Here is a 22,700-nt window from a genome sequence, read left to right as displayed (position 1 = left end):
TAATAAATATAATAATATTTAATCGTGTTGCTAACTTTTTCATTATTATTTTTATATATGTTTCTTTTCGTCGGATTAAGAGATTTATATATTTATACATTTTTTTTTCCAGATTTGATATGAATAAAAATCATTTTTGAAATGTATATATCTCTAATGTGTTAAAAGTTCCATAGTAAAAACTATGTGATTGCTTTATTTTGGGCTTTAATTAAATTAAAATGGGGAGCATTCTCAAGTTATATTTAGCATAAAACTTTCGAATTGATTTCATAACATTTGCATCCCTGCATATTTTGAAACGCTCTTCTGATGTATTTTATATTCAAGATCTGTCTACATGTAACGATCATTGGGAAGTTATTTATTATGTTCAGATGATATCAGTTCCTAAATATTTTATATTATTATTATTTAGGCTTAATTGTACCATCAATTTTTGAACTCCTTAAGATAAAAGATTACAAAAAAAAAAAAAAAAAAGGGTAATTTAAAAAAAAAGGGGGGGGGGGATGGAAAACGTTAAGAAGTGATCGACCCTTCTTCATAAGTACAGCTGCTTTCGTATACAGATGCTAATTTCTGAACTGAGAATTAGACATTTGGGTAAAGTATGTTATTTCATTTGTGATATGAGCTAGATTTTGGTTTAGATCTAAAAGAAACAATCTAAAAGAAAGAGATGGAAAGATAAAATACAATCTTTTAATTAATTAATCTGGAGAATTGCTTGTGAAACTAGTGAGAATTTCATAAAAGTCATTTTCTTGCCTCTACTGGTTTAGAGTTCGTAGTGAGAGCTTTCTTCTTTTGCACAAGATTTTTGGTCTATGATAGGATATCAGTTTTAATGTAAAATGTGTATAGAGTACTTCGATTCCTTTAGTTAATTAAAAATTGAAAATAGAAATTAACATTTTGGGCCATTTCAAATCTGTGATGCTCCTCTAGTGCGACAATACTTTGATATTTCGTTAAACTAATTTGGGTATTCTAAAAATCCTTTACCTATTATTTAAAACGATCGCTTTCAAAAGCAAGATTGTATTAATTAATAAATAAATGGAAAAAATCTTCACTATTTTTTTAGTTTGCCATTTTTAACACACTCTTGAATGATGAGTTAATCATAAACCCCCAAAATTATATTGATTCAATAAGAAGAGATTTTTGAAGTTTTTATGAAACATTAATTTATTTTTTAAAACGGAAGACTCTTTTTTAAAATTTTAGGAAGTCTAAGTCTTCAATTTAATGATCTTTAATTAATAAACAAATTTAAAAATGCCTTATTAATAAATATTTATTATTACATTTGAGTTTCATATTTCATTAAAATATGGCAATAAAATGATTGAGCCTGGCGGAAAGATGGCGTGCTCTCTTGGAATCGAGATGGAAGTGTTTGTATTGGATTGTCAACAATTTTAGGTAAGTTTCTGTAATTTTTTGTTATAATATTTCGCTTGATTTTAGAAGTTGTGGTGGTTAGTTGCTGTTCGGTGCAGATAGTTGATTGTTACTGCAACTGCGCGTAGTTGCGAAATATTCTATTTTTTTTAAATGTAATTTAAAATCGTGTTACGCCTAGCTTAGTAGTAATAAAAGAAACTCGGATTCATGATGGTGTGTCTCGGAGCTAGGATTTTTTTAAAAATATGCGTTAATCCAATCATTTAACGAAATTTTTATCTTGCATCAGAAATGGTCTAAATGTCAATGTTATTGTTTTGAAAAGAATAAAAATAAAGAAAAATAAGTTTTAAAATAAAGCTAACTGTTGCATAATTTATGCTAATTGTGTTGTTTTGGTTGATCGGTTATTATAGTATTTCTGTGAAATTTTTTTGATTAAACCTTACAAGTGACATAAAATAAATAATTTTTTAAAACGCTTTTCCTTTTTCCCATGCAATTTCTAATATTCATTTTATAATTTGTTTATATTTATTTACATACCAGGCTATATGCATATAGTATTAACATGTCTAAATTCTCATTAAATACGTGAGCGTCACTTCTTGCGAGGACATGTTGTTTTGTCAAATTTTATATAGCAATGGATATTAAGATTTTAAATATCGTGTTTTTATTTTGTTATTTATTTATTTTTCGTTTTCTCCGATTTTTTTTCCCTTTTTCATTTTATGAAAACTGTGGTAATTTGGAATCTTTTGTTGTGCGTTTACGTATTTGATATTGGATTTATGTTTTTCATAATTTATTATATGTTTTTAATTGTGAATACAATTAAAAAAAATAATGAACTGTTTTTTTTAGAAATGACTTTGTTATTGAAAATTATGAATAAATTTGTATTGTCTTGTAAATATGTCATAATTATGAGATAAAGAATTAGTGCAGATTTTCACAATATACTGGGTGTATTTTAATTTTTTTAGTGGATTTCTTGAAATTTTATTTATATATATTTCATTACATGAAACATTAAAATATGACATGTACCTTTATGTTGATATTATTTTTGACTTCAACTGGCTTAATTTGTTTTGAGCATTTTTTGCAAATTTTTAATTGACGACAGCATGCATTAAATGTAGAACAGTGAAGAATTGACAGAGCTGTTTGCATTCAATATTACCTTAAATTGAATAGTTTGTGGTTTGATATAATGATATCATATAATTATTAGTAAAATAGAATAGCGAATAATTACTATTTGTGATGACGTGACTTCTAAGCACTAGATATTTTTATTTTTTGAATCTTAATTTCTGATTTTCAAATTTAGCATTCTGTAGGCTTCTAATGCTCAACAATTTGTCTTTTCTTTATTTAATACACATTTTCCTGAACTTCTGATCTGAGTGATCATGTGCATTCATCATGGATATATATATGAATATCAGAATACACTTCAGAATGAATATAATTTCAAATTAATATATATGTTTGCAGTATGTACAATAATTACACATACTTGGATTAAATTATATTGTATATGTAATTTATTATTTTAATTTTTGAATAATGAAGTGTTGAAACATGTAAATGACTAGCAATCAGTTTAACTAATGACTTATTAATCAGAATGACACTCGATAGTAAGTCGAAGAGAATTTATGTTATATTAATTTTTTTCTTTTATTGGACATAAGTAATTTAGCTCCCTGAATATTTTATTATGGTAGTTTGTTATTTTACCTTTTTATATGCATAAAGATAATAGTTTAATTTTTAAAGATAGATAACCTGAAGAATTTAAGGCTTTATTTTATGAAATTCTATTTTAAGGTTTTATATTGTATTTAATTATTGTATATTTAATTTTTAATTTAAGATGGTTTTATTTGTATATTTTCATCTTGATGAATAGAATACGATTATTAACTGATTATTTAATTAAAGTAAGAGCTGCATCTATTTGATATTATGGAATTCTTAATTTTTACTAGAAATGATTCATTATCTGAAATACAGTTTTTAATTTATATTGATGCATTAAACTGCATTTCTAATTTTTTCTTTTAGATGGAATATTATTTATTTTGACTTCTTTATGAGCATTGTTTTACAGATGAGTTTTACTATAAAATATTTTTAAAGTACAAAAAGTAATTTAAGATGACTTTAATAATCATTTTATTCTTCAATAGAAAAGGGAAAAAGAATATTAATTTTTAATGTATAACTTATTTAATATCAATAATTTAAATGTTTACTACTTAAAATCAACTATGTCACCATTGAAATTGTTAATTGTCACCATAACAATTTTTCAGAAAATTATTTTAATCCATATTTATAAAATTAGTTATGATTTATGCAGAAGTAAGAAGGATGATTATGATAAAATCACATGATAGCAATTAGTTGTAAACGATAAATGGTAATTATATTAATCTCCTTAGCATAAAACTGTTATTGGATAATATTCTGATTACAAATAGAAATTTTAATATTTTAAAAATGGAGGTTAAGTATGGAAAAAAAAAAGGAAGTTTGCTTGTAATTCTCTTGGCTGATATAATTTTCATCTTTGATCATTGTTATTATAATACTTAGCAGCACTTATACGAGTAATAAATCTGTTTTTTAGTCAGGCCTTTAATAATGAAGTGTGCTGTTTCTTCGTTTCAAAGGGTGTCTATAATGGTGCATTTTTTTTTTTAAATAATTGTATGTGCATATTCTGTACAGAATTTATTCATTTTATATTAAAATTTCATGTATAGATGTTATACATTTTACATTGTACCTTGGTAATTCTTGTGCAGTTTGAAACTAAAAATAATAAATATTAAAATTAGAGCCAAACTTGTTTCAAATCTGTGAATATTTTATTTATAATTTAAAAAAAAAACTTTTCCAAATGCTGCTTTTAATTTTACTTTCATTATTTATTTGTTTGTCTTCTAAATTCTGTTGAATGATAATCGAACGTTTTAGAATTGTCTAGCTTATATTAAAGTATGTGAACAGGCTATTTCAGTGTGTCTTTATTGAAAATTATCCCAGAGTATAAATTATCAGGCATATATCATTAGAAGAAGGCATCAAAAATCTTAAATAATATAAAAATTGTTACTTTGCAGAAGATTTAATTTCCTTAATGAATCATAATGCATGATATTACTTTAGATTAGCCTGTTTTGAGTACTGTATAAGTCTTGCATGCTAATTAATTTGTAAGTAATTTATATTTTGAATTAAAAATCTTTCGACTGTTGTTGTGTTTTTTTCCTGTATTGTGTCACTTTATTAAAATTTCTTTAAATATTTTTTGAGAGACTATATTTAAATGAAGCATTGTATTCAAGAGAAGAGTTGAAAAGATTCAAGATTTTTTCCAGGCTATCTTCAATAATCTACTCATTCATCAAAAGTATTAGTCATCATTAATTACACAGTCATTTTCTTCCATTTTAATTTTTTTTTTAAAAATTGGTATGAATACATTAATTTTACATCACTCATTTATTTTAATGTATATTTAAATTTTTGTTCAATTATTATTTGAAAGAAAATAGAACTGAGATTTCATCTTGCTGTAGAATCTGTGACTTAATTGTGTGTAAATTTGAGAACATATTTCTTCATTTCTACTGAAAAGTCTTGCTATATTTAGATGATCTGTTACATACCAAACATATAAATGCATTTAATAATTCTTATTGCTTTTAGTTACAAAAAAAGATTATACTTAAGCTGAGTATTTTAAAAGGAGAACCAATAAAATAATTTTAACTTCACTTCATTCTTTTTTTTTTTAATGCATGAAACTTCAAAAAATATATTGAAATCAATATAAAAGTGAGAATTTGAAAAAAAATAATAAAAAAAAATTGGGCATATTTTTTATTTATGCCTATAATTCTTTACCATCATGACAGTTTTCAAGTGACCCTCATTTTAATATCAGAATGGCACATCACAACTAGGATTCTACCGTTCTAAGGGCCATTGTTCAAAATAATAAATCTGTTGGTGTACTGTTTTGCAGTTTTCCAAAGTTTGCCTTTAAATTGAGCCTGCAAATTTAACTTAGTTAATTTTTATTTTTGAAACATGAATTTTAACTTAGATTTTTTTATATTGATTTTTTTTCTTTAAATAATTATTTAAAAATTATATAAAATTTTTTTTTTAACAAAGCAATGCTTGTATTATTTCCCAAAATTTTAATATTCAGTAAATATAGATAAATATTATTAAGTGAAATTTTTGATGTTTGTAATCATTGAAGTATGTTTAAAAAATAGTACATTTCTCCAATTTTTTACCTAAAACTTTTATATTGTTTTTATTTTACTTTTTCTTTTCAAGAATGTTGTTGATTATTAAAATGATTTTTTAATTTTTTAAAGTATTTTGAATTTTTAAATTGTATTTATAAGATAACATATATTTTTAATGAAATTCTTATATTATAATTCCCAAAATTTGTATGAGATTTTTATTCTAAATTGCTGGAAAAAATTGGGAAATATAATGCCTCATTGAAAATTTTAATTATTTTCATATATTTAAGCTTTGAAAATATTAATAAATATCTTTTAAATATAATTCATACATATATTTTGTTCTGTCAAAGCAGTTTTTTAAGATGAATTATTTATGTTTTTAAATTTTATTTAATATTGAAACAAGTAAAATCGGTAGAATGAAATTTGGAAAAATATAGTTATTAATATTTAGTGTATATTTAATAGATTTATCAATTTTTGTGTCTGATACTATAAGATATTTCAGAATTTTATGAGGAAATATCATATCTGGAACATATTCAGTAACAAAATTAAAACATCTTCAAAATAAAAAAAAAAAACATCTTATATATAGTTAAACCTCTAATAATATTAATATATATGTAACTAAAATCACTCTTTTATTACATGATGATAAATGTACCAGTAAAAAGTAATGTAGCTGACATTTAAATAATATAGTTGTTCCATGAAAAACACACATTTCTTACTTCCTAAAGATGTTGCTGATACTTATCAAATTTTGTATATGGATGTAATATATAAAAAGACAAAAATTGAACTTGTAGAGAATCAAAGACAATAATATAAATTAGAAGAAAACTGTTAGTATAGTACTGGAATATGAGAATTAGTATTTATATGACTAATTTTATTTGGTGTGAAGAAGTTTTGGCAGTATCTCAAGGTTTTTGGATTCTCTGATGCTATTGGAAAGCAATATTTTCTATTTTAAATTAAACATTCAGAAAGCCTCTATTAAACTCTTTCGGATGATAGAATAAAAAAAAAAATGTTTTTTCCTAGGTAATTCAATGTTCATTTCTAAATCTATTACCATGTTAATACCGCGGTACTAATGGAATAATTTTTGTCTTCTGTGTTAGTATAATATAGAAACTACTATTTAAATTGAAAAGATAATTTGAAGTTAAAAAATGATTGATATCTGAGTTAGCTATTTATTGTGCTGAAATTGAAAGAATTTCTTTAGCCATAACATTTTTGTTACTATACACACTCTTGTAAACAAAAATTGAAAATATACAATTAACCTTTTGTCTGAATTCCTCTCTTTTTTTTATCATCTTAAGGAACTTCAGAATGAGCTGGAAAGGAAACCGCTCTCCCTCATTATGATAATTAGACCCTTCCAACATTCTATAATAGCCATTTCCTACTCACCCTTAAAATAAAACAAGTACCTGAAAATGTTCGCCTTCAGTGTTGAGTCGAAATCATCTGAGTGACCAAGGTTATTTAATGCCAGGGGGATAAGGGTAATTACATTTTTAAATTACTACATAGCTTTTAAAAATAATTTTTAATCCCCTTAAAATTTATTAACATAAAATACAAAAATTGTATTTTGATTTCCCTCCAATGTCTAATTTTTGGCATACATACTTAAAAAAACATCTTTGAATTGGTCTCAGGGAAAAGAATATAACTGTGGTTCAGATAAATACATTATTACTTTTAAAAGCAAAAATGCTATCTAAATCAATTAGGTCATCAGAAGTCTGTGAAATTTGTTCTTCCTCTGAAAAATACTCAATAAAGCATTTTTCAGTACAAGAATTTCTGAAACGAAATAGCAAAATATTTCAAAGATACATGGGGAAGGGGAGTTATTAAGTCGATAGTTTGAGTTTGGATCTGTAGATTAAATGTTGTGTGTTAATACTTTCATCAATGTTAAAAACAGGTTTGAAATTTCATGTAGAAGGAAAGCAAGAAAAAAGTTTGTCTGATAAGCTTTGATTGTAGTTGCTTTCCAACAAGGATTTTACTACTTTTAAAAGTATATTGATAACTAATCATTATATATTAAGCAAGATGTTTAGAAGTTTATCGTAGTAATTATGGTGGAACCACTTTTATTAAGTATATCACACTTTTTTTCCAGGATTTAATTGAAAAATTTCAGGCCTCAAGTCATTAATTTTACCATAAAAATTCCAAATTCTGCTGTAGGATTTGAGATTTGATCATTTTTATTTGGAAAAATTACAAAAATCAATTAAAGATTGTAAAGCTTAGGCATAAATAGTTTCAGTGTGGCATTGAACTCCATACCCTTAAATTAAATATGCTTCCAAAGAGGTTTCTAACTTATTTATGGTGGATTTTTTTTTGTTTGTATAGGTACATGAAATTAATAAAGTGTATAAAGATAATAAGCAATCCACATGTCAAATCTAGTCTATTTGCATTGCAAAACATTGCTTAGTTTTATGTAAATATAAGAAAAATGGATGATTATGATTTGCAGTATTGCAAATTGATAAGCCAAAAACAAGTTTCAGGTAAAAGTTTTTGTATTTCATATAAAAGAACTGGGGGAGAACATTTGTAATCATAAACAATTATAATATATTATTTATAATTACAAATAAACTTTTAAAACTATACTTTTAAAATACTTTTTACTATATTTTTAAAACATTCTTTGTGTATGATATTTAATAATCAATATTTATTGATCATTTTTTACAATTTGCATGCAATGTGTATTAATCCCCTTGAACATTTCAGTCTAAATTTTATTAGAACACTCTAGATATTGTAATAAAAAATAAACACATCAGAAGTTAAGGTAAATTTTCGAATGAGCAGATGAATTTGATATTTGTGTCTAATAAAACTTCTTTAAGATAATATGCTGATTCTTTCCTTCATAAATAATGATAGAAATAGAGGCACTTAATGAATAATAAAATAATTGTAATCATGTATTCTTACTGTTAATAAACATCAGTAATAAAGTTTATCATGACAAATATGAAGAACTATTGTGAATAAGAGTCTTTATAAATAGTAAATGTAAATATTACATATTTAAAAGTAAATTCTTTCTTGTATAATTAATGCTGAATGAAACATCCAAGATTTACATTATATAGAAAATTCATTGAAATGTATTAGCAACTATATGGAGTTATTGCTGTTTGACACCCAAAGGGATTTATGAGTTCTTCAGAAGATTCATAAATTAAACAAATATAGCAAATGCTATTCCTGATAATGAATGAAGTATATTGAGAATAGTTTGTGTTCTCTTTTGACGAGTCTAATAATGAAATCAAAAGATAATTTGTATTTTCAACTTGAATCTTCAAAATAATTTAGATCTTTTTTTTTTTTTTTTTTTTTAAATTTCTGAAATTTTCTTGAATTGGAAATTTTTTCTTCAAAAAGAAATTTAATATATAATATGCTTCATTTTTGATATTGTAATTCTTCTTGACACATTTTTAAAAATACATTTCTTAAAATAACCATTTGAAGACTAAGTTCTTGCTCTTTGAGAAAGATAGAAGATATAAATGTTTTTATTTACTTTGTAAAACTTTGATAAATTGTGAGAAAATTTACCTTAACAAACATTGAAAAGTCAAAAGCTGAAGTCGTTTTGCTGGTATTATTTTTAAAGTTTTTATATTTGACATTATTTTCTTGAACTTAAACGGCAGTTAGGTTGTACTAAAAAGCTGTCGTCCATGGAGATAGTGAATAGTGAAAATAGTGAAATTTTAAGTAATGTAATTATGAAGACTCATTTAGTTTAAAGGTTATTTTTTAACGAGGCTTATCAAATTTTCAATAAAAAAGTGTTCTTAACATTATTAAACTATTTAGTGGGATAAATCATTATTTACAAATTATATTATCAATAAATATAAACATTTCCAGTCTACAAAGTTTCAAGTTGTTGTGCAGATCCATGCAGTTGTATATTATTTTAAACAGCCTTAGACTGCATAATATTGCAGTTGGTATCAGCTTGTCATTTCATAAGTTGAAATACATTCTTCTATCTAAAAGTATTGTAAACTTTAAAACAAAATTCTAAATTTTATGATTTTCAAGTTTTTTGTATTTTGATAACACATTCTGTCTACTCAATATAATAGCACTAAAAATATTAATTTAAGCATCCATTAGACTAATTCATATATTTAATTAGTTTCATTCCTAATTTGTATTGGATAGTCAGTTAAAAAGTGCTAAAATAGATTTAACTTTATTTTAAAAACATGTTATTAGAATCACTTGAGAAATAACATAAGCGATAAAAAAATATATTTTAATGATACATACTTAGAAAAAAATCTTGGGAATTTTACAATTCTGTAAGCATTTTCTTCCACTAAATTAAGCAGTATTCTTAGTTACTTTCTAAGCATCTCTAATTTAAGATATTCAGCCTTTACTTTGTAGCCCCTACTTTCAATTTCCATTTGAAGTGATGGTTATGGTGATAATAAATTTTTATATTTTAATTGATGTTGGAGGAAATGGTTAACAAATAGATTAGTATGAAATTGTTTAAAATCCTGTACTATAATTATGAATGAATTAAGAATTACAGAACATCTCTAAAATTTATATTTTTTGACTCTTAATTATTTATCACATAAACAGTAAATGAAAAATACCATTTTTTCATTTTATCAGTCACTGGAATCATTTGAATTGTTGAGTATTGTTTAAGCAATGCTGACAAAACTGACCATTAGAATTGCAAATGCTATCAAGCATGTGATTGTGATTTGCATAGTATTTGTAACTCCTCCAATGAATTATTGTAGCTCATTAACTATATTTGATCTAGATTATATTAGAAATATAAACATGATTGTATAAGAATTATTTCAGCTCATTAACTATATTTGATGTAGAACTATAAACAGGGTTTCATATATTCATATAAATCTGATATCTAGTGAGTGTGGAGGAAGTTCATTATCATATTTTCATCAGAATCACATCCAAATAGGCTTTCACAGGCGATGATAATGAATAGGTATTCATCCTGCTAGAGCCACTTTTCAATCTCAAAATATCTTTTAACTGCATGGCATAAGATATTCCTACTTAAGTTCAAGTGAACATTACCCATCACATTATTCAGGGATTAAAACATTCAGTTAAATTGCATGTCAACAAACTGTCCAATGCAACTAACAATTCAAATGATTTTATTTATAAAAAGCACATTCTTAAAAAAAAAAAAAAAAAAAAAAAAAAAAAAAATCTGCTAAACCTAAACAATGGAGGTTAGCTTGTACTTGTACCCTATTTTACAAAATAAAGTGTATTTTTGTTAGCGTGGGGCTAGAGATAAACCTCTAAATGTCACCAAATATAGCATTTTTTTTTTTTTATTTCTACTGCATTTGAAGTGTAAGAAAAATAAAATAAATTTTTTTTTTTCTGTGAAAATGTGATGTTTTATTTTTGAAATTGTTTACTGTTACTGGTTTGCTTCGACGGATGGTGGTTTCATAATGAAGTGCCGACCAACCATGCAGTTAGAATTTTCTGCAAACACGATAAATGATAATTAGAAATTTGTTGTATAAGAATTTATTTTTACGCATATCTTTCAAACAAAAATAAAGTAAGATGGCACTGAAACTAAGATTGGCACATGTACAGTGGATTAAATGCAAATCACGAGTGGGAAAAAATTGCTGGCTTCAAAGTTAACAGGTTTGAAATTATCATCGTTGGCATCTGCGATTTGATTGGGAAATATTTCACTGTTTTATCTGCTTGGAATAATTTTTCATCCTCTTGCCAACAAGTTTGAAAATCATAGTTTTTTTAAAAATTTATTTTGGTTTATATATAAGTATTGAAAAGTCTGTATTTGGGTATTTCTTCTGTTAAATTATAGTAAATTTTGAAAGATTCTTTCATAAAAGAAAGAATGTTTAGTGACAACTTTAGCTTAAAGTTATTTTTTTATGTTTCAATATATAAAAAATACAGAAAGTAGTTATTTTAGATATTTAAAAGACTGAAGAGAATATAAATTTTTTTGGAGGTGATAATATGGAAACATAATAATATGGTATTTAGTTCTTTTTTAAATGGATAATGATTATGTTGGGGAAAAAAAATACAGATGAGAGTTTTTATCATGCTTATTAGTATTATAATAAACATAAGAATTACAATAATCTGATATTAAAATGTGAATAAGACTGAAGTATCCTATTTCAACTTTTATTAAAAATGTGCGATGTTTATATCTATAACAAATAATTTAAAGTATATTAATTTTTTTTACACAAATTCATTTTGTGTTTCAACAAAATCAATAGCATTAATGTTTTTGAATAAAAGTTGCACTTTTTCAAACTTATCTAATCAGCTTAAATCTTAATTATCTAATCAGCTATAAAAATTAATGATAATGTCTTAATTATTATCATTATAAAAAAAAAACTTTTGCAATAAATTGAAGTTGAAATGATATAAAATTACTGTTACAGGTTCAGCTTAGGCCTTATTAAATGAATCTAAATTTTTTTTTGTCAAATAAAAATTACTGAAAATTTGAGATAATTAACAGCAGTTATTATTTTTTTCCCATTCTCTTATAATAAGAATAACATTAAATAAGCTTAAGTAAATTTAGTTTTTGAAGTATAGGATCTATATAAAATGAATTCTCAACTAATGAAAATCAGTTAATAAAATGAGATAAGAATTTATTTATTTGGATATTATCTTTTTTTTTAATCCTAAAAAAATTGTAAAAGTTGAAATAGAATACTATGAAGTACAACTCATTAGAATAGTGGTAGTTTGAAAGGTTCAAATTTAAAAAAATAAAATAATAGTTTTTTAAATACTTATTATGTAATTTTAATAATTGGATAATGAATGCAGGTAAATGTATTGAAAGAAATATTTTGGGAAAGAGTGTATTTCAGCTTGCTAGTTGAAAGAAGTATTTTTACTTATACCAGTAGCTTAAGTTTATTTCTTGTATTCTGGATTTTTTTATAGTATTTTTAATAGGGAAAAAAATTATTATAATTTATTTAAAAGAATTGTAATATAATTCATTTAGATTACAATTATTTTCATTACAAATTCTAATCTTTATATTTTATATATTTAGAAAATTTGCTGCCTGTAAAAATGTGAGGGAAAAAAAAAATTAGTGTATAACAAGGAATGTGAAAAATAAAAAATAAAAGGTATGTTAGTATCATTATATGATTTATAAAATCTGATGCTTTGTATATCTTTACTTGTATATTATTATATTTTAAATTTTATTTAATTTTGTGGAAAAACCAAATATTCAAAAATTTGTTTGATTTGATTATACAAATTTATTGAAATTGTTTTCATATTAAAAAAACTTTCATGAATGTAGCATTTTACTTTTTTCAAACATTTGTGATTTAACATCTTTAATATGGGAGTTTTATAAAAGATGGTTGCATTTTCTTAACACTTCCTGTATTTATGTTGGCAAATTTGAGTTTTTTTTTTATTAAATTTATTTTCTTTTGAACTATACAAGTAAGAGAACCCTGAAAACATGTAGTGTATTATCGTATGTTGAGAATCATAACGACAAAAGTCTTCTATTCATCATCTGGAGTCAATAGTTTTTTTAAGTTAATTTTTTCCTTATGGCATACATTACCGCTTAATGGCAAAAAGATATGTTTTTGCCTCTTCTACAGGAGAAAAATAATTTAGCAGCCATTTTAGAAGTTTTTAACTCAAAAAAATTGATTGTTTTGGAGTTTAGTCATTATGAACAGCAGTAAGTTTTCTTGCTGATTCATTTATTTTTACGTTGAAATTGTAACATATAATAATTTTAAATTATGTATAATTTTGGTTTTATTTCATTTGTAAAAAGATACATTTTGGAATCCTGTTAGGTGCAGAAAATCTACAAAATCCCAGATCATGCAGATTATTAACTATTACCGTCTTAATTTTAAAAAATTAGGTTTATACTAAAATCATGGTCTTCTATCTTAGTCAAATGATATATAGAACAAAAGGAATATTTGCATCTAAAGTATAATAACAATAGAAAAAAAAACTTAGATAAGAGTAGTATTTTGCAGTTTTAAACTATGGCCAATGCTGTGCACCAAAAACTTCTTTCTCAGTTTGTATGAGTTTCCTTTCTTTGATACACTCCCATATATTTTTACTGCTTATATTGTATTGTTTGGTTAATTTATATACTTTTAATTTATTTTTTATTGTAAATATTTATTTTCAACACTTAAAATACCTTTTTTTTAATAAAGTATTTTAAGTATGGAAATTAATACATCTGCTTGTATTTGGATAGTGGTGCATTATGACTAATGAATTCCATCAAAAATTGCTTAGTAATGAATTTAATTCTTCTGCAAATAAAAATGACCAAACCTTGGAATATAAGAAACCAAAACTAATGGAGACCATTTTTATTTAAAATATACATTTACCTTATTGTTATATTGCATTAGATTTGATTTTGTTGTCTGTTAGTTTTATGCTTTGTATGCTTATTTTACTACTTGTTTAATAGGATTATTATTATTTATATTTTTTTGAAAAATGTGACTAAACATTTTTTTGATAAGAAAATAAAATTTGTTATAAATGAAAGATTATTAATCTTTTAGTTAATATTGAGAGTAGGGATTATTTTCTATGTCCTTTATATGGTTAAAATTTTCTAATTAAATCTTTTTGATGAATGGAATTATAACTATTTAAAGATTGAAGCTTGAGTTTCAAGAAATATATTCATAAAAGCTGTGTTGTGAATTAAGAGCAATCCTTTCAGGCTATATTATATATATATATATATATATATACATTTCTAGGCTTGTATATATATTTACATTTCTCTCTCTCTCTCTATATATATAATATATTTTTGTATTTACATTTCTAGGCTTGTATAAATGTGTAGTCAATAAATGCTTAGTTGCTAGAAAAGACATCTTCCTCTCGTAGATGAGAAATCTGAAAATAATGAGGTAAGCTTCTTATTTAATAATCATTAGTAAAGTCAGACTTCTATTTATAGTCCTAATACACATAAAATTTCTTTTTATCAAACTTCTTTTAGGAAAAGTGTGAAAGAAAAGTTCAACTTAATGAAATAAAATAAAGGAAGTGAAAATGAAATTAAAAAAAGTGAAAACAAAAAACATGAAATTTCACCAAATATGATATCAATCATTTTTGAAAATCAAATCATGTTATTAAGGCTTTTTAAGTATTATATGAGGTCATAAATATTATAAATTCTTAAAATTTGATACGATTGTTAAAACTGTATAAAAATGTTATAAAATAAAATTTTTAAAAAATGAGAAAGATTTTCTGTAACTGAGTTGCTTATAGTGAATGCCTATAATAAATCATATTAGATGTCTGTAAACTATAGGCTCTGTCGAGGCTGTGTGTGACGTAATTGCCGCATCACTCATTATCCGGGTATGCTTCTAAAAAAGCTATTATCTCTCCTCTGCGGGACGTTCTTGAGCACTGCCTTGGTGAAGCTCATAATAAAAATCAATTGTTTAATTTCTTTAGTTAAATGTAAATAAAATTATTTTTCTAAAATGTTGCAATATTTGGAGTCGCAACGAATAAACGCAACCCTAATTGCGATATGGTAACCTGCGGATGTTAAAAATTAGGGATACAGCAACTGAATATTCTGCATGTTTGGGAATTTCCAAATTAGCTCTCAAATCTCAGCAAATTGAAAAAATGATTTTGCATTTAAAAATAAATGTAATTGGAGTGAAATTTGTAAAAAGTTTGCAGTTTGTATTTTTGTTCATTGAAGTTTCTAAATACTGATTTCTTTTAGAAATCTTCAAAAACATATGAATGTTTGACTATATTATTTTTTATTATAATATTAATTTTTAATTTGAATATGTCTGCAGTATTTTAAAATTATAAATGTAAACAAAATCACCTATACGTGTTGGTTGTAATGGTGACCAAAAAGCACAAAAAAAAACCCTTGCCTATTTGCCTATTTCAATTGTGAAACTATATAACATGAGATTCGCATTTTCAATATTTATCATAATAAATTTTGATAATAATTTTAATAAAATATTTGAATATATTTTCATAATTTGGCAAATTTTTTTCCTTGGCTGTTTTTGGTCGCCATTAAAACCGAATTGTGCCCATTTTTATAACAGATTTAAATGGATTTCTGCAAATTGAGAGAAAAAAAAATGATTCGATTTTTCTTTAATTGAAATCTTTGCTTTTATGATATAATTATTATATAATCAGAAGTAAAAATTATGTAAATATGTAAAAAATATAAAGCAATAAAACAAAATCGGAGCAAAAAAAGTTCACCTCAATTGAAAACCAATCATACTACACAATATATAACAAACCATGCAATATTGTGATACATTTTGTTACATTTAGTCCAAATAGGATCAATGGAATATTGACAAAAAGGAAGATTTTAATTTAAGAGAAGTAAAATTATATTTTTTTTTGCAATTCACAATAAACCATTTAAATCTGTTGTAATGATGTGATTTTCTTTTTATTTTTAATTCATTTATTATAACTATTCATTAATTATATTCATTAATTATGATTTCATTTATTAAATATTTTTACAATTTTTATTTCTGATTGTATCTATTTACCATTATCAATCTTATTGTGAAATGTTTTAAAGGTTAAGAAGGGAAAAATATTATATTTTATCATATTATCATATATTGGAAGAAAAAAATGTTTAGCTGGAATAGAAAGAAAAAGTGTTAATTCCCTACCAACCTGTTTCATGTGTAGATTAGTTGTTATATATTTTTATTTGTCAATTAGTTTTTTTTAAGCTCTGATAATAGATGTTTCTAAATCAAACTAAGTGAATTTATAACTAAGAAATTGCTATTTTGCTTGAAGTTACAATATGTTGTGGAAGTGTATTATCTTTAGCATTAGAATTTACAAACCTTCCTAGTTGCTAAAGAAAATATTTGACTTTCAAGTATTAATTTTTAGATGGTTTTTAAGCATGGGAAAAATGTATTTTTTATTAAAGTATCAATTATTTGTTTGCATTAAATTATATGTTAAATCATATGTTTATATATAATATGTTTTTAATAATTATTTATCATGTTATTATATTCTCATTATTACATCTTTTCTTGCTCAAAATGCATATGAAAGAAAGTTACTTGACTCTTAGTTTTTGCCTTTTATATTAATGGTTTCTCTTCCTTTTTTTTGTTTTAATACAGAATTTTAAAAAAGTCAATTTTCCCCCTATTATTAAATATTAAAAATATATACAGGATGATCAGAAATAAACAAAAGTAATAATTTAAAACTTTATTTAACCAGTCATGAGAGTGCACATGATTGATTATGAGATACATAAAACTTATCTTTTTCACAAGTGTTCAATCTGACTATTATCATTAGTTGGGAAAATATCGTGAGTAAATCAGTTCTTAAATATTTGTGAGCATATTCAAATAAATCAAACTATTTTCCAAGTTGTATCTTTAAGGTCAGTTTTTTAATATTCTTGATAGAAATTTTGTTGCAGCTATACAATTGAATGAGTTTCATGAACCAATGGCAAAATTTTATTTTTTCAGCACTATTATATGTTTCTGTTATAAAAACACAAAAAGGGTGAACAATTGTGTTCGGCATCATCTTTTTAAAAGTAATACTTTGTCTACTGTCTGCAAATTAGAATATATATTATTAATCTGCCATTGAACTGGCACCTCACAATTAATATTTTGCAGATTATTTTATTATGAAATTATTAATATTTTGCAGATTATTTTATTATGAAATTATCTAAATTTCTGATGAATTATTGGTTTTAAGAACTTCATTCATTTTTACATATACATATAACTGAAATCCTCTTGTATTTGATTTTTTATTGCTGGTTATTGTTCTAGTTTTTTAAAAATTATGGTTCATTCATTTTTTTGAAAATATTCTTTTATAATTATCAATTTTCTTAAGAGTGGCATTTTCATTTTTGCAAAATTATATTAATATAATGAAAATGATAAAAAAAATTTTTTTTTGATTGTGAAAAGTGTAAAAGTTTATGTTGGTTTTTGCATTTTTGTTGAATATTTAATAAGATTTATGCCAGCCATAAATATTACAAAAATTGTTGCTTATCACCAGAAGTATTTACCATTTATTTGGTCAATTAATTTTACTCTAAATTTTAATTTTTTAAGACTTGTAAATATTTGTTACCAATTACTTGGCAACACATTTTGTTTTTGTTTTGTTTTAAAATCCAGATGAATATTGTAAAATATTTCTAGTGATAAAATCCAGATGAATATTGTAGAATATTTCTAGAGTAGTGATAAATATTTTGGCTGATCCCCCCCCCCCCAAAATTGTGGTAGAACTACTTTGTTAGCAAATTCAGATATTTTAATGTTGCAACATTTAGGGATATTGATTTCTGAACAGTGTCTTATGTGAATGATTATAATTGTTCTATTTTAGAAAGACATGTAGGTAATAAATTGTTTTGCATATTTAACACACATGTGTTTCTTGCACCATTATTGGCTTAAAATGTGAAATTTTCAATGTTTTTTTTTAATTATTATTATCACGAGATTTGAAGTGTATAAAGACAATATCTGACATTTTTCATTGTTGTTTTAGATGCCATTGTGGTGAGTGATACAATTCTTTTTGGATCAGAGAAGATCACTACTTAAATATGAGTGTTGAAACAGAATTAACTGAAGCTATTGAGCTGAAAATACCAGCTGCCTCTCCAACTATGCAAAGTGATTTATCTGGTGATGGTGATACAAATGCAGCTCAAAATGCTTCAGTTTCTAATAATAAGTTATCACCCTCTTCTCAGGAAGCTGTTAGTTGTGAACCTAAAGTCAAGAAAAGACGAAAACAGAGTAATCCTTTAAAAATCCAAAATCCTACTTCACCAAAATTTGATTTACCTTCATATGATATAGGAGAACAGCCTGAACCTGAGAATGATCAGGCAGTTTCTTATTCTGTTGGTGAAGAATTTCAAAATGAAGATGTAACAGAAAAAAGTCGACCATCTGACTATGCATCACAAAAAAGCTCTCTTTCTCGAGTAACAAATGCCTTATACAACACCAAGTTACGAGAAATTGCAAAATCAAGTACAAATAGCTCTAAAAGCAAAGAATCTTCATTGCAGTCTTTAACTGATGTAAGTTCTCCAGAATCAAATGAAGAAGTTCTGAACAATGAATACAAAAATTCTGTACAAAATGCCTTTTCTCAAATGCCTGCTTTACTTCCTATTAATCCAGTTGATATTGCAAGAGATGCAATGAAGTTGAGTAATGTATATCCTTTCTCAGAATTTTCTTCTCCTATGCAACAAGGAAATATGAATTTGTCAATTTCTCAACGTAGTTTTGTAACGTCCAATGGTGTTAGAGTTTTTAACCCAGAAGCCTATTGTGAGTTATGTGAAAAAGAATTTTGTAACAAGTATTTCCTTAAAACTCATAAAGCAAATAAACATGGAATATGCAATGTCGATAATAATACGGGTAGTTATAGCTACAAAACCTCATATAAAACTATGCAAATGAATAATCAGTCTTCTCAACAGGCGTACAATCAAATGTGTGAAACTGGGGTAAATTTTGGTACTTCTGATTCTTACTGTAATATTTGTCAAAAGTATTTCTGCAACAAATATTTCCTTAAAAAACATCGCCAAAATATTCATGGCATTCAGGAAGATTCTGTTAATCCTAGTAGTATCCACGTACCTGTAATATCATCACCTTTGCCTTTAGTGCGCCCATTGGTTCTTGATTCTAAGACCTCTGAAAATGCTACTGGACAAATAACCAAAGATGAAGAATTGAAAGCAAATGTAAGCATAGAAAATATAAAAAATTCTTCAAACTCCAGCATACCTCTTTTAAATGGTTCTAGTCCTCAAGTACCTCAAAGTAAAACACTTACCCAAAGTATTAATCAAAAAGAAAAAAAAGGTGACAAATTCTTGTGTGAGTTGTGTAACATAGAATTTTGTGAAAAGTGCTACCTCGATGCTCATAAAATTAATAAACATGGGCAAGCCAAAATAGCTGGCAGTGAATTTCCTGAATTTTCAGAAGTTGGAAAAATAGAACACGGTGAAAAACCTAACCAGCCAGATGATATGAATGAACCAAAAGACAATTTTAAAGGTCAGATGTGTGCTCCTTGTATGAAAAATTTCACCAGTGCAGAGTCATTTCAGTGCCATATGCTTGAAGTTCATGGGGCTTCCTTGAAAGACGAAGATGAAACTTCTCTAACATCTGATATAATGAACAAAAAGAATGGCCTGATACACTTTGATAATGAAAATGTTGCTGACAAGTCACCATCGTCTCATGAAATGGAAAATAGTAATGGTTCTTCAGATTCGAGTTATAACTGCTCAATCTGCTATATGAAACTGCGAGATAAGAAGAGTTTTGTGAATCATTTGGAGGCAGATCACTCCATTGTTGGTAGTGCTGCTTTAGAAATGTGTCTTTTGCAAGAAGGTACTACCTGTGAAGTTTGTCAGGAACAGTTTCTTGATCGTATAGCTCTGTTTACACATAAGTATAAAGTTCATGGTATAGCTCCCTCAGGTTTTGAAGCTTATTTTGATTCTGTTGAAAATGGAGATTATGGATTTTTCTCTAGTGGTCGACAGAAAAGTGGAGGAAGTAGTTTTTGTCAGATTTGCAATAAAGAATTGTGTAATAAATATTTTATGAAAACTCACATGATGAAAATGCATGGCATTGATGTTGACAAAGGACAACCAGATCGATGGCCTGTTGCTCCTGGTGGAGGTGTGTACTGCGATATTTGTCAGAAATATTTGTGTAGTAAATATTTTCTTAAAGTTCATAAACAAAATGTGCATGGAATAATGGATGATTCCACAAAGCTCTCTGTTGTTGGAAGCCCTTCTTACAATACCATTATGTCGTCAAACGAGAAAAAAATTGACTGGCATTCCAATAACTTTTCTCAGGGTGTTAAATTAAACAGTAATATTCTCAATGATTCAAGTGTTAACAGTGAAGATCCAAAAAAGCGAAATACTGGTAATTTGTTCTCTTGTGAAATTTGTGGTCAAGAATTCCTTGACAAGGTTTCATTGAAAGTCCATTTGGTAAATAAACATGTGAAATCCAGTGAAAATAAAATATACCCCAATAATGCGGCCAGTCCTTTTTCCCTCTTAGGTGATGATACCAAGGATGTTTTAAAAAATGGTATCCTTCCATGTTCTTGTTGTTCATTTGTTAATTTAGATGATAGTTCCAAACTTTCTCAATTAAATAGTTCAGATGTAAAAATGTTATCATGTATTATATGCAATGTAACTTATCGTCAACTTGATTATCATACTCATCATTTGAGCCACGGCATAACTCTACCTGCTGGGAAAAAACTTCCAGGATCTGAAAATGGAATTCATGAACTAAATCTGGGATTCAACCATTCAGGGAATCATATGGTTGACCCAGACGATTCAGAAAAAGTGCAACCACGCAAATTTAAAAGGTTTCGTTGCAGTAAGTGCGACAAAACATTTCGCACCAAAATCAGATGTCTTCATCATATTCAAGTCATGCATAAGAGTAAGAAGGGTCTTACAAGCCAGTTTGACCAACAAAACCCATCCAAAAAATATTCTCCAAGTAACTTAACTTTAAGGAAGAACCTTGAGCAAAAAATTAATGCTCATAGTCCAGAAAATGGCACTGATTTGATTGGAGGTAAAGAAGAAGAAGAAAAGCTTAATTTTATGGCTACAGGATTTCAAAATGCAATGCACTTACCTGTGCCATACAAATTGCCTGAGAACTCAAAAGTAATAATGCAGCCTTTTCATCTTACTGAACCAAAACCAGATGGAGTCTCCAAACAGAATTTATTTGTCCCTTCTCTGGTTTATCTTCCTGTTAGTCAGGAAGTATCTGAAACAGTTACTGTTGCTTTCACCTTAACTCCAGCCTGAAAGGTGATAATTGCATATGTGAAGGATGAGAAAGCAAGCACTGTTCCTCATTCTGACAAAGTGCTTAGTTCTGCATACTCATAGTATGTATCTCTCCATTTTCATGTAACTGTCAATTCATTGAATGTGCACTCTGCTAATAACTGAAACCTTTTGTGAAAAGGGGATCTGTAGAGGTATTTGTTATTTTTTTCTTCGTGTGTTGATTTAGGGCATGTATCTTGTAGAGAACTAATATGAGACCTATGCCTGAAACAAGTATTTTCTGTGTTTTTAATCATAAGGGGAGATCATAACTTTGAGACACTTTCAGTTGAAGGGAATTATTTTCCTTCACTTTATTTTAAAAATAATTTTTGGCTGTTATTGCCAATTTAATCTATCTCAGGTGTCCTTTCTGATTCAAATCTTCCATTACAGAAAAAGTCAATGCACCTTATTTTTTTATCATTTAAAGATATAATCTGGTCTAAAAAGTTTTATTCTTCTCTGTTAGAATACTTTTAAAGGTGGGGAAAATTAAGCAGCAATCAGAAGTTGTACAGGAAGTTCATTTTCAAGTTAAAAAAAAATGCACAAAAAGTATATGGTTCATTAGCATATTAAAGTTTTAATATAAAAATTATTGCAATTTAATATTATGAGATAGGAATAATAATCCTATTAATGACATAATTAGATTTTAAACATTTGAGTTAAATTCTACACACACTTATAAATCATAGTGCCGATGTTATGAAAGTGAGCTTTCATCTCATTGTTTGATAACTGTATCTTGATTGTAAAACTGAATGAGATGAAAATTTCAACAAGTATTGGTAAATAATATTGACTATATAAGGATGCAAAAAGGAAAATTGAAAATTAATTTCAAAAGATGAAATGGAAAACAAATA

The 22,700-nt window shown here is 25.8% G+C and overlaps 1 protein-coding gene across 1 annotated transcript; it reads left to right on the top strand.

The window, feature by feature from the left end:
• Window positions 1-1,348: 1,348 nt before the first annotated feature.
• LOC129962190 (uncharacterized) lies at window positions 1,349-22,471 on the top strand. Its single transcript, XM_056075930.1, has 4 exons — window positions 1,349-1,431; window positions 12,871-12,949; window positions 14,671-14,755; window positions 18,441-22,471. Exon 4 carries the CDS (start codon window positions 18,499-18,501, stop codon window positions 21,802-21,804), a length of 3,306 nt encoding a protein of 1,101 aa, XP_055931905.1. The 5' UTR covers window positions 1,349-1,431; window positions 12,871-12,949; window positions 14,671-14,755; window positions 18,441-18,498; the 3' UTR covers window positions 21,805-22,471.
• The last annotated feature ends 229 nt before the right edge of the window (window positions 22,472-22,700 follow it).

This window comes from Argiope bruennichi, chromosome 2 (genome assembly GCF_947563725.1).
Source record: "Argiope bruennichi chromosome 2, qqArgBrue1.1, whole genome shotgun sequence".
Classification (NCBI taxonomy): Eukaryota; Metazoa; Arthropoda; class Arachnida; order Araneae; family Araneidae; genus Argiope; species Argiope bruennichi.
This window is presented reverse-complemented; position numbering and strand designations above follow the sequence as displayed.

Excerpts from the sequence above, each read along its gene's own strand:
- LOC129962190 (XM_056075930.1), top strand. The coding sequence starts at position 18,499 with ATGAGTGTTGAAACAGAATTAACTGAAGCTATTGAGCTGAAAATACCA.